General features: G+C 42.3%; 1 protein-coding gene across 1 annotated transcript in view; it reads left to right on the forward strand.

Annotated features, from left to right (window-relative positions):
• Positions 1–14,295, forward strand: part of LOC107382590 (F-box/LRR-repeat protein 7) — a 35,781-nt gene that overhangs the window by 19,836 nt on the left and 1,650 nt on the right. Inside the window, exon 3 of the mRNA XM_015954796.3 lies at positions 11,853–12,470. Within this exon, the coding sequence (XP_015810282.3) occupies positions 11,853–12,470 (618 nt within the window). The remainder of the gene's footprint in view (positions 1–11,852; positions 12,471–14,295) is intronic.

The following is a 14,295-nucleotide window of genomic DNA, read 5'->3' on the forward strand; positions in this document are numbered from 1 at the left end:
ATAATGCTGCATCATCATATTTAATTGCATTCTCTTTAATTGTGTTTCTTTGAGTCATAAACTCCTTCAACTCTCGGTCTAGCCAGGGGGTCGAGTTACAGCTAGCTTCCTTATAGGAGCATTCTATCTTTCATTTCTTTTTAAAACACAGAAAAGGTTTATTTACCTGCAACGTTTTGTTTGCTGCAGACGAAGCGTTGCAGGTAAATAAACCTTTCCTGTGTTTTAAACAGAAATGAAAAGATGGAATTTGAAACTCAACACAGCAAGAACACACCAAAGATGCTTATAGGAGCATGTTTATCAAAAAGCTTTCTTATTAACTCATTGAAAACCTCCACAGCACTATTTGGGGCACGCTCCTGATTTACTCTTTTCCAATCCATATTTTTCACATCCTCTAAAAAGTCATTTTCTTCAAATTCCTCTTCACTATAAATCTTTGGCCTGATTTAGGTACTTTTGTTATCCTTCTGATTACAATGAAGTTACGATCACTGCAGCCTACCGGGATTGAAACTGCGATTGAACACACCTGACTCATATTTGTAAATAATAACTCAATTAAAGTTGCCGATTGAGAACCATCAGCTTTTACATTCACTCTTGTATGAGACCACCTGTGTCAAATTGCACGTAAGAGCCGCTGAGTACAATTTATTCCTTAAAGCACAAGTTGTAGAATTCCAATCAATGATGAAATCTAACAAGTAAATATCATATACTCTTTCACATACTGTGTCCAACATATCACATATTGAGTCTAAATACATCACAGACACATTTGGTGGTCTATAACAACCTCCTACAAGAATAGTTTTCAAATGTGGCAACTGCAGCTCTAACCAGATCACTTCCACTCCTAATACATTCAGACCACTACGAATCTTTACTGGTATTTCACTCTGAACATAACACGCTACTCCTCCACCATATAAATTCCTATCTTGTCTATAAATGTTATATCCCTCGACGCTTAATACAGCACTGTTTATTGAAATATCCAGCTGTGTTTCTGATAACACTAATACCTGTAAATTATAGTCCTTCATAATCTCAGATACTTCTTGTACCTTGTTTCTTAAACTACAAATATTCAGATGAGCCATTTTAAATCCACCTTTCAGAATCCTTACATCCTCTTTACTCATCCTTATAAAATATTTGGGTTTTATCTATAACAATTGCTTTTAACATGTTTTGGGCTTTTAAACAAATACACACTATGTGATCCCACTTTATCCCAGCACAAGACAGTCTCATCCGCACCCCAGACTCACCCACACATATTGTTGTTGTTATTGTTGTTGTTAGCCTCAAGGGCAACATGCCGATTATCACTTGTAAGTCGCTTTGGACAAAAGCGTCTGCTAAATATACAAACATAAACATAAACACCCACACACTGTCATGGTCTGTGTCTGCATCTTCCCTCATGTGTCTCCTTGTGTCCTCCATTCGTTCTCTAGGTGCTCCTTTTGTGTCCTAGTGCCCTCGTGTGTCATGTCTGCATCTTCCTCATGTGTCTTCTGGTTTTCCCCATTTGCCCCTAGATCTCCAGCCCTCTAGGTTTCTCAAGTCATTTCCTTTAGTTACAGCCTTTCATGATTTAGTATGTGTTTTCCCATCAGTGTTTATTATTTTTCTCCCTCCTCCCTTTGAATTGTAGTTGTTTCCTGCTCTTTTGTATTAGGTTTTATTCTTAGGTCAAGTTAGTTTCTCCCCTGATTAGTCATTGCCTTCACCTGGTCCTCCTCCCACACCCCACACACCTGCAGCTCATCTCCCTCTCATCCTTCCTGTGTATTTAAGCCCTGTCTTGTCTCAGTGTCTTGTCGGTCCATTGTTTGTATTCTGTTGGTCTTGTCTACGGTGTTTTTGATCTCAGCCTTCTCTAGTCTCCTGTGTTTTTGGTCTCTAGTTTTTGGACTGCCTTTGGATTTATTGGCTCCCAGCCTTTTGGATTAATTTTATTTTTTGGCTCCTCCAATAAAGGATTTTTCCTTATATCTACTCCTGCCTCGTGTCCTCCTGGGTATCTGCATATTTGGGTCCTAAACATCCCCGAAACGTGACACACACATTTCTTAGCCATTGTAATGTAATACATAGACAATGCGTCAGCTGAGCCAACTCAAGAATTCATGATAGAACTCCTCTATCAACTAAAGTGAGCTTAACAGAATCCAACCCGGCTTAATATATGCATTACCATACATTTGTATGTTCAACATTGTGCTTTCTCCGGTCTGATTGTGGTCTTAACATATGTCTCTGCCACACTTCTATCCATAAATTTTTTTGTTTCACCTTTAAAAGTTATAAGTGTGGCTGGATGAATTATGCCACGTCTCACCCCAGCTTTTCTCAATTCGCTCCTGATGTCGTTGGAGCTTGCTCGCCTCTTGGTCATCTCCGCCATCAGATCCGGGAAAATGTGCAGCTTCATTCCTCGAAATTCCAACTCCCCAGTTTTTTTGGACATAAAAAGTTGCAAACTTTTGAAGCCTCACCATCATCACTCTGTCCGCTGCTTTTCCCATTGATCCTATGCGGTGTGTGCTCTCCACTTCCACCTCCAGTTGCAACTTGTCACCAAATATTTCTTTAAAGTTGATGGACATAGTGGGTAGGTTTACCCTCTTCAATACCATTTGTTAGACCAAACACACGCAAGCACAAGATTATCCCTGTGTAGTTGCTGAACAAAAACAAAACAAAAGTTCATTTCAAGACCATTAACAATATTTATTCATGCTCTGAATGTTTTAGACTGAGATTTAATGTAAACAGCAATGAATCTAAATTTGGCGAGAAGTAGTTTGTTTGTTTGAAAATTGTTAAAGATTTTTTTGTTTTTTAAGTAGCACAAACAGCAACATGCATGTGTTGCAGTTGATAACCCAATGCTCCCTGTCCCAGTTCAGCAATTATTTGCACACCTACTGTGGATTTCCTCCAAGTGCACTTTGCTGAAGACGGGGATGACAAAGCGTACAGGGAGCTGACTCAGGTCTTTGTGGACTGGTGTGAGCAAAACTACCTCCAGATCAACACTGGAAAAACCAAAGAGCTGGTGGTAGATTTTTGCAGGCAAAGACACCCTCCAGTACATCCACTGAACATCCAAGGAATGGACATTGAAGTTGTTGAGACCTACAAGTACCTTGGTGTTCATTTAAATAATAAACTAGACTGGTCAGATAACACAGCAGCTCTCTACAAAAAAGGGCAGCGCAGGCTGTACCTGCTGCGGAGGCTCAGGTCTTTTGGAGTCCAGGGTCCACTACTCAAGACCTTTTACGATGCTGCTGTGGCCTCAGCAATTTTTTATGGCATGGTTGGCTGGGGTAGCAGCATCTCGGTTAGGGACAGAAAAAGGCTGAACAGACTGATCCAGAGGGCCAGTTCCATTCTTGGAGCCCCTCTGGACCCAGTGGTGGTGACTGAGAGGAGAATGATGGCCAAGCCATCTTCTCTGATGGATGACATCTCCCACCCCTTGCACCGGACTCTGACAGCACTGAATAGCTCTTTCAGTAGCAGGTTGCTGCATCCACGCTGCGTGAGGGAAAGGTTCAGAAGGTCGTTTCTCCCAGCAGTGGTTAGATTTTATAAGGAGGCCATTGCAGCTGGCCGTTGAAATGAGGAAGATTGTGGTTTTCTTTTGGTAGTTTTTATATTTTTAAATATTTCGGTTTTTTATCAAATTATATGTTATTTGTCTTACCTGTTTTTCTGACTGTACTGTCCTCTATGCTGCAACGATGAAATTTCCCTCGTGTGGGACTAATAAAGGTAGTATCTATCTATCTAGGGCGCAGTGCGAGTATTGGGATTGGGCCCTAGTTTACAATCTTCCTTGCCTCTATACTTCCTGGTTTCAGAACCAGCGTGCAGGGTTGCCAAGTCAGCAGGAAAACCTTGTGGGAAAAACATGTTAAGCAGTAAACCGGAGTGAACCAGAAGTTGTTTCTAGAACCCCCAAGAAGCCACGGCATCTTTTTGTCGTACTCTAATACCTGATAAAGAAAACTAAAAGCTAATGTTGAGCTAACAATGCTAACATGGTAACTTTCTTTACCCCTGATGCTCAAGCCCAGTTTAGATGAAAGTAGTCGAGTGATCACAGATTAGATCTTCGTCTCATCTTCTGAGCTGTGTTTCCTCAGTAGGGCAGCGGGGAGCCATCAGGAGAAAGGTGGGTGGACTCTCGCTGTAGCATCCTGTAGCCCACAGATTCAATTGTCATAGTTGCAGCTATTCCTAATATTGTCTAATTTTATTTTCATCAGCTTTTTCATTAACTTTATGAAACACTAGTTTTAGTCTTTGAAATCAGCACACGTGTAGCCATCATGTTAACCCAGATGCATGCGGTAGTGTTGCATTAAACCATTATAACATAAAAGAACCATGATTCAGGCAGGCTCGCTCCAAACTGGAAGCGATCCCAGTGAAGTTTCTAGCCACAAAGCTTCAGGCTCTCTTGATCTAACCACTGATCATCTCTGCGTTTGCTCCTCATCAAAACCGGCTTTCCCTTTTCCTGTGTAATGTGCCCTTCTTCTGGGTGCCATGTTTCCTTTGCCAGACACATCGTGCTCCCTCCTTTAACTTCATCACCTCATCTTCAGCATCCCTATTCAAAAAATTTTAAGCAATGACATCATTTCCTAAAAGAGCGGGTCAGCTTAGCGCGGTGCCAAATAACTTTTGTGTTTTCAGTTTTTATGCAGATTTCAACCTCAAAACAGGATTAATGGGATGGCGGAGGCAGCGTGGGGGGATGTGTGAAGGATGAAGGACTTTTGTTGATGGAAACAAGTTATATGATGGAAAATACGTCGGAGTTTCTGCAAAGCTGTAGCGGTTGTTTTTTTTAGGTCTAGAGGCTGTGAGAACGGCTCATAGTAGAGGAGCTGTGGGGGGGTTGTGTTGGGAGAAAGAGTCTATTTCCTGTCTGAGTTTACACATTGTGAAGGAACAAGTGGGTTCTATTGTTTCTCAGGTTGCACGGTGACGTTGGAGCTTCCTGTAGTGAAGGCTCTGCTGATAGCATGGCCGCCATGCTCTACTGTAATATCGACTTCCATGTATTCAATAAAACCCGAGACCGAGCCAGATGTTTTTCATCCCAGCGCTTGTTGGATGTCCCAAAAGCCATCCAGCGTTGCTTTTGGTTTTGCTTCAGTCCAGTCCTCTTTGCCTGGTAGTGTTACCTTCTTCTCTGGGTTTAGATTTGATCTCCTTCCTCAGGAGCATCCCTGATTCCCCTCACACTTGGCTGGCAGGGTGCATCTCGTGGAGTTGGAACATGTCACAGAGCTAACGGCGTTGAGGTAATGGACTGGTCCGCTCTGCCAGACGCAGCGGTAATAATCCTTGGAGCTCCAGACGAGGTCTTAGCAGAGCTTTGCAGGACTGTCAGATCCTGAGCGGAATCCCTACGGCTTTGCTTTATAACCCAAGTCTGGTCTGACCCTGCCGGTGCACTTGTCCTCGTCTCTAACGTCTGCCGCCATTTTTCCTTTTCTCTTTAGTTTTGTCCTGCCTTAAAGCTTTTTAATTAATTAGGTTAGTATCATTAAAGCAGCATCACCACGGACATCTGAGGCCTCTTGTCGTAGTGATCATGCTGATGGATTTACATGAAACTCCTGGTATGAAAGCAGCATCCAGATGTGCCTCTGAAGTAAGGCCGATGTTAATGAGATCCTGCTGCAGGCCTGCCGTGGATCCGCACAGATTGAGTATTAGTGGCGAATGGTTTTAGCCAAGTATGCCTTGCTGTGGCTCTACGTGCATTCACAACCCATGAGATTTTCTTTCACTTCACCACGGCTCAGTCGTTCTTTGTCCTGGGCAAAGACCAGATGTTCTACTGTTCTCCTCTGATTTCCTAAACCAAACAGAATCTTCCACCAGCTGCACTCTCAGACCTTCAAACGGACTCCGACAGCTGCGTGGTATTTGCTCGGTTAATGATAGGTTTGCACCGATACAGAGATATATAACATGACACCCTTGGTTAACTCAGCTTTTTTCTTTTTTTTTTTTTGCAACAAGTGGAAGATTTAGGAAAGTTAATTTTGAAACTTAAGTTTAGGAATGAATGCTTCACTTACTGTCCTTTTTAAGGAGTTTTCTTTCATATTGGTTTTTCTGTGATATTTAAATCTTGAGATGGAAATTTAGAAGCTCCATGACGGACTTCATGTTCCTACTGACTTGTGTAAATTAAAACAACAAACTTGTTTTTGAGTTCAAAAAGAAAGTCGATGAGTTTGGAGGTCAAGGTTCTCCTCAGAATTCATTAAACTTCAGACTGATGATTGTTTCCTTCAATGCTGAACTGTGAGGTTGGGAAATATTGATGGGTATAGCAGGATCACTGGTGTGTGTGTGTGTGTGTGTGTGTGTGTGTGTGTGTGTGTGTGTAGATTTTCTTTGTCTGCAACAACTTAACTTCAAATGCCTAACATATATTTGTATGTAGTTTTATTCCTAAAGAGGAAGTTCACTGAGAAACGTGTCACTTTTTGAATATGATCGATCCCTCTTAAGTTTAAACTAAACATGAAAATAGGCGTTTACTCTTATTTAATCAATTTCCCTCTGGGATTAATAAAGTATTTTTGAATTGAATTTGAATTGAATTGAATTTCCTGCCCTATCCACCGATAGACAATAGCCTGACATCTACATCCCACTGTCACGTAACATTCATGGACTCCCTCACCTTGGTTCACAATGGGGAATGTTGTTGTTGATGGGGAAACAGAAGAGGACATCTCAGCTAGTAGAAGCTAACCGCTGGCATTAGCAACTCCACCGCACAGTGGAGTGCTAACTCCGGTGATTGAGCCACCATCCTGTATGTTTTAGTTGTTTCTCTGCTCCAACACACCTGCTCATTCAGGTTTGTGTTATTAGTGGAGAAAAAACATCAATGCTGCACAGCAAATGGAGTCAGTGGTAGAGTCACATTGATGTTAGCTAGTCAGAGGCGAGATGTTTGAATATCATATTAATTAGTGAGACTCCAAATCCTGCCTTCCACTTCCTGAAACAGGAGCACCAGAGCTTTTTCGCTATAGAGATCGACTCACAAGACATTCATTTATACTGGAGACCACAGCATCCACATGTCAACTTTTTCTGTTGATAAACTATATAAATGAATATCTAGTCGTGCCATAGACACGTGTAGTCAATAATTAGGCACTTTAGTGCGTCTTAGCTAAAATTGAAATATTCTGTCTAAAGATGTCAGTGTTGCACCGTCTTTAGGTAAAAACTCTGCACTACATTTGAATTTGTCTGCCATCGTTATTGGTTAGGAGGTACCCTATGATGTTAGCTGGTACCATATGATGTCACAGCACCGCTGTGTGTGTGTGTGTGTATTTGTTAGCAGCTCCGCCCTCTCGTTCTGCCAGGAAAAGCCTCCTTGTGGCGCATTTTTCAAACAGGAAATGGGAGTGGAGTTAGACTCTGGTAGGGGGTGACTCACTCTTTAAAGCTCAAAAATGTAATTCCTCAATTAGTTGCACGTGTTACCATTATTTACTATGACATTTTACTTAATTTATTCCCCTTCATGGACAATAAATGTGATAAAAATCACAGCACCAGATCAAAGTCATGTTAAGCACCTTCATGGCTTTAGTTCTGTTCTTTCCTGAACACACAGGAAGTGATCAGGCTTAAAGTGTGTCACATCTAAATCCGTCCTAGTGGAAACTCTCTCTCTTCTCATCCTTTCTGATCTGACCCACTCTTGGATGTTGTTTCTGGCTCTAATTGTCTTTAGTTATGTTTAAAAAAAAACACTTCAGATTTTCCGTGTAACATTCAGACCTGTCGCTCGTCCTTTAACCTGAATGCAGATGTGAGAGAGGCGGTCTGAACGTGCATGAGACGACTGGTCTGTGGATGTCATCAGAGGCAGACCCAGACTCGGGTCTGGAATACAGATCTATGGGACGTCACCACCCAGCTGCCAGTCCCAGCGCACAAATCCACATGACAGACAGGATGCTCTCCATTAGTCATAAATATTTCTGTGTAAATTTCAGCCGCTCACCAACACACGTTCAGACTGGGACTTGAAATTTAGGTCGAAACTGTGCTTCCAACTCTGGCTTTGAAACAGAGGAAGTTCCAACCGTTACTCAAAAATGGAAAAGGAAATGGAAAATGAATTCTGTAATAAAAAAGCATGAATTTCCAGGACATTAATTTACCAAATACTAAAGATTAGAGCCGTGGTGCTAACTCCGGTGATTGAGCCACCATCCTGTATGTTTTAGTTGTTTCTCTGCTCCAACACACCTGCTCAGCAGCCCTGGAGAATCACCCCTCTAACTCAAATCAGGTGTGTTGGAGCACATTAACCAGGATTAAACAGTCGATGGAAGTGTCAGACGTTTGTATTTGTGATATGATGTACCCAACAATCTGGAGGTGTAATGTTTAGTTCTGTCACCTCAGACAAAGATGGGTTTGTTGGTGAATTATTGGATTGCTTTTTCTCTAATCTGTGTCTGTATCACAGTTTTCTGCCTCATTTTAAAAGAATTTGGCACTTTTTTTGTGCTTATTTTACAGCCAAGTTTTAGATGGTTGCATTCTTGTTTGTTTACATTTATATTTAGCTTCTTTTTACATTTTTTGCGACAACTTTCTTCTCTCTAGATTTTTTTTTACATTCCTGTAGATTTTTCTACATTTCTGTTATTGTAAATTATTTCTGCTCCGCTTTGTCTTTGTTGTTTTACAAAAGAATTCCTAAAAGATGAGAAACGGGTATCAGCAAAGTCATTACCATCATATCTTCCTATAGGTAGTGGAAATATTTTAGGAAAAGAAATAAAAACATGTTATTTCTTTATTTCTGAAATATTTACTTTTCCTATTTAACATAAGGAGACTTCTCAGGGTTAGGCTGATGAAGGACGCTGTCGCTGTGATGGGATCCAGAGTTCGCCCCTCACAGCTGGATTTACAGATAATTAGTGCACATCTGTCAGAGGGGCCTCAGCATTTACACATGGCTCACCACACATCGCCAGCTTTGAAGCTCCATAATTTATCTGATGAAGAGGCCCAGTGAGTGCTGCTCCAACGCCTAGCAGATAAACCTAACGCGGGTTTTCCCAAACATCCCAAAACAGGATAATGAGATCCATGGAAACCCTCCCACATGTACGATAAGCGCTGGTGTGGCACCATGATGGTGGACTCTGAGCTACATGACTCATGTCCTGATCATTTCAAACTAAAACGTTCATGTTTGTGATTTCAAACACTATTTTTATATCATGATCACACTTTTATTTAAATTTCATTTAGAGGTTATGTAGCTCATTTTTAGTTGGTGCATTAAACTGGTGCTCACAACTCGTTTACATTCGTTCAAATGAAAATAAATCGTGACATCTGCACTATCTGCTACAAAGAGCAGTAATTGAGCTTGTAATAATGAGAAAATGAGTGTAAACACAGGTCACACCTGTGTCGTTAGAGCAAAACCTGAAAGCCGTTTATTTACATCCAAAAGCAAATGCTGAGGAGATGAAGGTGTGGAGAACTGTCTCAAGTTCAGAGCGGGACAGAATGGAACTCAGCTTAGCAATGTTCCTGAGATGGAAGAAGGAAGAGCGAACAAGAGAACTGACATGAGAATCCAGGGTGAGAGCTGGGTCAAAGGTCACGCCAAGATTCCTGACAGAGGGTTAGGTGTGAGAAGAAAGCTGACCAAGAGAGTCTCTGACTTTAGGAACCAGGGGTCTCATTTATCAAACATTGCGTAGAATCCTTCCTAAAACCGTACTTAAGCTCAGCAACAACAAATGTACTTACGCCAAGTAGGTTTGTGATCTATCAAACATGGAGTACGCACAGCTGCACGCAATCTCCGCTTCATAAATCAGACACTATCTAGAATGTTTCTCAGCTGCATTTTAGTCACATCCCGCCCTCAACACGCCCACTTACTGCCATAAATAGTCAATGCAAAGTGCCTTGTGGATCTCATGCATACACATAAGCCGGCTGTTGCAGCGCTCCGCCAATGACGATGGCGACCGTAGATCAAGGAAGCGCTATTTCACAGAAACAGAAATTCAGGTACCTGTGGGTGAGGTGGAGAAATGGAAGGTGGTGCTTTTGCAAAACAAATTAGAGAAAAGCCACGGAGTGGCACAGCGTTGCTGAAGCTGTCAATGTTGTGAATTCTTCAGAGAGATCTGTGGCGGATATAAAAAAAATGGTCCAATCAGGATTCGATCTCCAGACTCCTGGGTGAAAGTCACGCGCTAACCAGTCACCCAAACGGAAATCTCCCCTGTACAAGTAGCCAGGGTGCATGATCAATCAAGTCACAGTGACAGGACACACACACTGTCACAGACGGATGACATTCTGTCTCAATCTGTCCCCCTGTCCGTATTCTGCGCTTCAGGCTGTGTGTGTGTGTGCGCGTGCGTGTGTGCATGCATGTGTGTGTATGCGCGCGTGTGTGTGGGGTGTCTTGTTCTGTGTGAAAATGAAGCAGTACAAGTGATAATGCTGCAGGATTTCATCATTTTATCCTCAGCTGCAACACTGCAGATGCTCTCCATGTCCAAAATGTGCTTAAGCCAGGTCCTTAGTCAACTTAACGTTGCGCACATTTTTCTGCTAAGTTTTCTTACATAAATCCCAAAGTTTGCGTGGAAAGTTGTTTACGCAGTTTTCCGACCCCGTTTTGTGCGTAAGCAAGCTTGATAAATGAGGCCCGTGCTTGTTTGGGGCACAGATGAGGATCTCAATCTTATCTTCATTCAGCTGTAGAAAGCTCTAAGCAGGAGTGTAACAGCTGCAGCTTAAACATCTCATGGGGCTTAAAGAAAATGTACAGTTGGATGTCATCTGCATAAAGATGATAGGAGATTCATTTAAAGGAGCTCAGGATGTGCTGAAAGGATGCAGATAGAGGAGGAAGAGCAGAGGCCCCAGCACAGAACCTTGTGGGACACCATGGGTGAGGGAGGAGGACCAAGACTTGGAGACGACCATAGAGAAGGAGTGCTCAGACAGATAAGAGGAGAACCACTCTAGAGCAGATCCTGATAGTGGGATACCCAGCTGCCTGTGTACTTATAATGTACTGTACCATTTGTTCATCACAAAAAGGAATCTGAACTCCCAATCCCCATATTAGGTCCTTAGAGTGACTCGGTTCTGTTTTGTGTTGACAAAATTAAAAGTTTACTTCTCTTTTCCCATCAAAACCTAATCCTCTGTCCTTAGAGTATTTGGTCCTTAAAAACCAAAGGTGATAGATAATTTGCTGCTGTGGCCCCCAGACTCTGGAACTCTCTCTCCCCCTGAACCTGAGATCAGTGGACTCAGTGGTCTCCTTTAAAAAAGCAGCTGAAGACTCACTTGTTCAGGCTGGCTTTTGTATGACCTTCATCACCCTCTCCTTGTTCTGCTCTCCCCACCAATTCCACCTTCCTCAGGATCCACTGATTTCCCTCTTTTCTATTCACTCTCTCTCTCTTTCTTAACATTTTTAATCACAATTGTCTATGTTTTGCTCATTTTAAATATATTTTTAATCATTTTCTAAATTCTTTTTATATTTTTACATATTTTGTTTTTGTGAAGCGCCTCGTGGTTTTTATCTTGAGAGGCACAATAGAAAAGATCTTTTCTTCTTCTAGTGTGACTTTGGATGTCAGATTTTATCATCTAGACATGAGATCTGATCGTTATTTTCTGACACTCACCCAAAGGGTCAACACATTTTCATCTAAAATGTCCCATAAGATTCATCTGGTGTCCTTTTTTCCTGTCTTCAGGCTTGGAGAGCAGCACAAGAACACTGAGCACCCCCAGTCCGGGTCTGATCCTGCCATCCAAGTCCTCCTCCCTCTCCTCACCAGCCTTGTCCAGTAATGGCCATGAGACCAACTCCTCGTCCTCATCCTCCGCCCACGCTGAAACGGTGGCTGTGATCCACCCTCAGCCCGGCGGCCACACTCGCTCCAGACAATCAAAAACCCACCACCACGCCCCCATCGACCTCCTCCCAGATCACAGCCTCATCCAGATCCTTTCCCATCTCCCAACCAACCAGCTGTGCCGCTGCGCTCGTGTTTGCCGGCGCTGGTACAACCTGGCGTGGGACCCGAGACTGTGGATCACCATCCGCCTCACAGGAGAGCTGCTTCAAACTGACCGCGCCATCAAAGTTCTGACCCACCGGCTGTGCCAGGACACCCCCAATGTGTGTCTGACACTGGAAAAGGTGGTAGTCAACGGCTGCAAGAGGCTCACCGACCGGGGGCTGCACGTTCTGGCCCAGTGCTGCCCCGAGCTACGGCACCTGGAGGTCGCTGGTTGTTATAACGTCTCCAACGATGCCGTGTTTGAGGTGGTGTCCCGCTGCCCCAACCTGGAGCACCTGAACCTCTCAGGTAAGAACAACCTTAAAGCTCCTATCTCACCAGGCTTGGATTGGTGGAGACACATAATTGCAAGAAAATTGCCTGTTCTAATCAGACTGATTTGGTTTGTAGAAGACATTTGGGAAGCTTTATATCTGTCTGGGTCATTTTACCCGCATTATTATCACAAAGCAAAAGGACATTTTAGGTATTCACCACATCTGACTAATCAACACTTGTGATAGCGTGGTTATTGTCCAACCCGATCCTGGTATCAGGGCCTCTCTAGAGGGTTCTTTAAGTCTAAAATTGGGAGCTTTGAGAGGTCATAAACAAGTAAAATGGATGTAAATTGAGAAATAATAAAGATAATTTGTGACTAAACACAGACTGGAGGATCAGTCACTTTAGTGTTGCCCCACACAAGTTTGGAAGTTCCATTCCAGTGCGATTCAGCCCTCTGCGATCCTGGCTTTAGGCAGTCAGGTTGGGTAAAATAAAATCTACTGTATACGATGAACATGTGTGGAATAATGTGAATGGATTCCTCCACTCAGAGCTGCTCAGCTATTCCCTGTCAAGCTGCTAAAGTCATTAGAGGAGCTGGAGAGCCTCACGTGTGCGAGAAGAATGAACCTGGACACGAGCGAGACGAGCAGGCTGCTGCCTTCATCCAGCTGCTGGAGCCAGACGTTAAAAACATCTGGGTTTCATTTGCAAACAGAAAATCAAGTTTAGTTTAGATGCTTAGATTAACAAAAGTTCATTTATTTTAGCATCAATGAACATAAAATGTGCAGCTATCACTCCACTGCCCCCTGGTGGTTAATCCTTGCATCTCCTTGTGTTTATTTACATAATTTTGGTTGCTGTGATGATTCAGTCTGTCCTTAGTGGCCATTAAGAGATTCCATCCCTGATGACTTTTTAATGTAAGCAAGCTGAGATAAAACCCGCAATCCTCCTGCTGTAACTAAAATAACTCACAAACTTCAGTTTAATTTATTATGTGGTGGATCAACTAATGTTCTTCAGGCATTATGGGCTTGTCTCGTTTTTTTTCTCCTGCTCTGAGTGAGACCACTACAACTTTACTGTAGGAGTAATTATGGAGCAACATCAAGATCAAAGCTCAGACTTTTCTGCTCCTTTAAATCTGTCACTGATGTGTTTTAACTTTTAAAAAGTTGTGTCAAAGAAAATAAACAGAATCAAAATAAAAAAGTAATTTAAAATACTCAAGTGAATGATTAACATTCACACACAATAATACGCCCGCTGCCATGCTTCACACAGGAACTTTGATTCATCTTTAGAGTAAGCGATGCGAACACGTCTTTAGCATCAACTTAACTTAAGATTCTGTACAGAATCCACAAATTTTTACAATGTTGTTAAAAATAGATAGCTTCCTAAACGGCTTTGACTTGGTGAAACAGTTTGTCTGTCGGGACTGATGAGCTAACGGCTAGTGAGAGGACACTAAAACAGCTGTTTTTTTTGTTTTTTTTTTACAAATTGTTATGTACAGCAGCAGCTAGGTGCAGCACTTGCTGTTTCTCTAGAGGTCAGGTCAACATATTTATGTTTCTGCTTCAATAATTATGCTAACTATGAGCACAAATATTTTACAAAAATTCTCTGTTTAAGAAGGAAACTGTACACTTTAATCTTGCTTTCCAGATAACCATTAGCTCATTAGGTGTAAACTATTTCTCCAAACTGAGGTTTTTCAGGAAGCTTTTTCATATTTCTAATTCCTTTCCTTGAGACAGTTTCTGCTAAAATGACCCTTTACAGGGTTAATGAAGTGTCCCTCAGACCCACACCACTCTCCATGGCCAGAATACCAAAC

The sequence above is a fragment of the Nothobranchius furzeri genome, chromosome 7 (genome assembly GCF_043380555.1).
Source record: "Nothobranchius furzeri strain GRZ-AD chromosome 7, NfurGRZ-RIMD1, whole genome shotgun sequence".
NCBI lineage: Eukaryota > Metazoa > Chordata > Actinopteri > Cyprinodontiformes > Nothobranchiidae > Nothobranchius > Nothobranchius furzeri.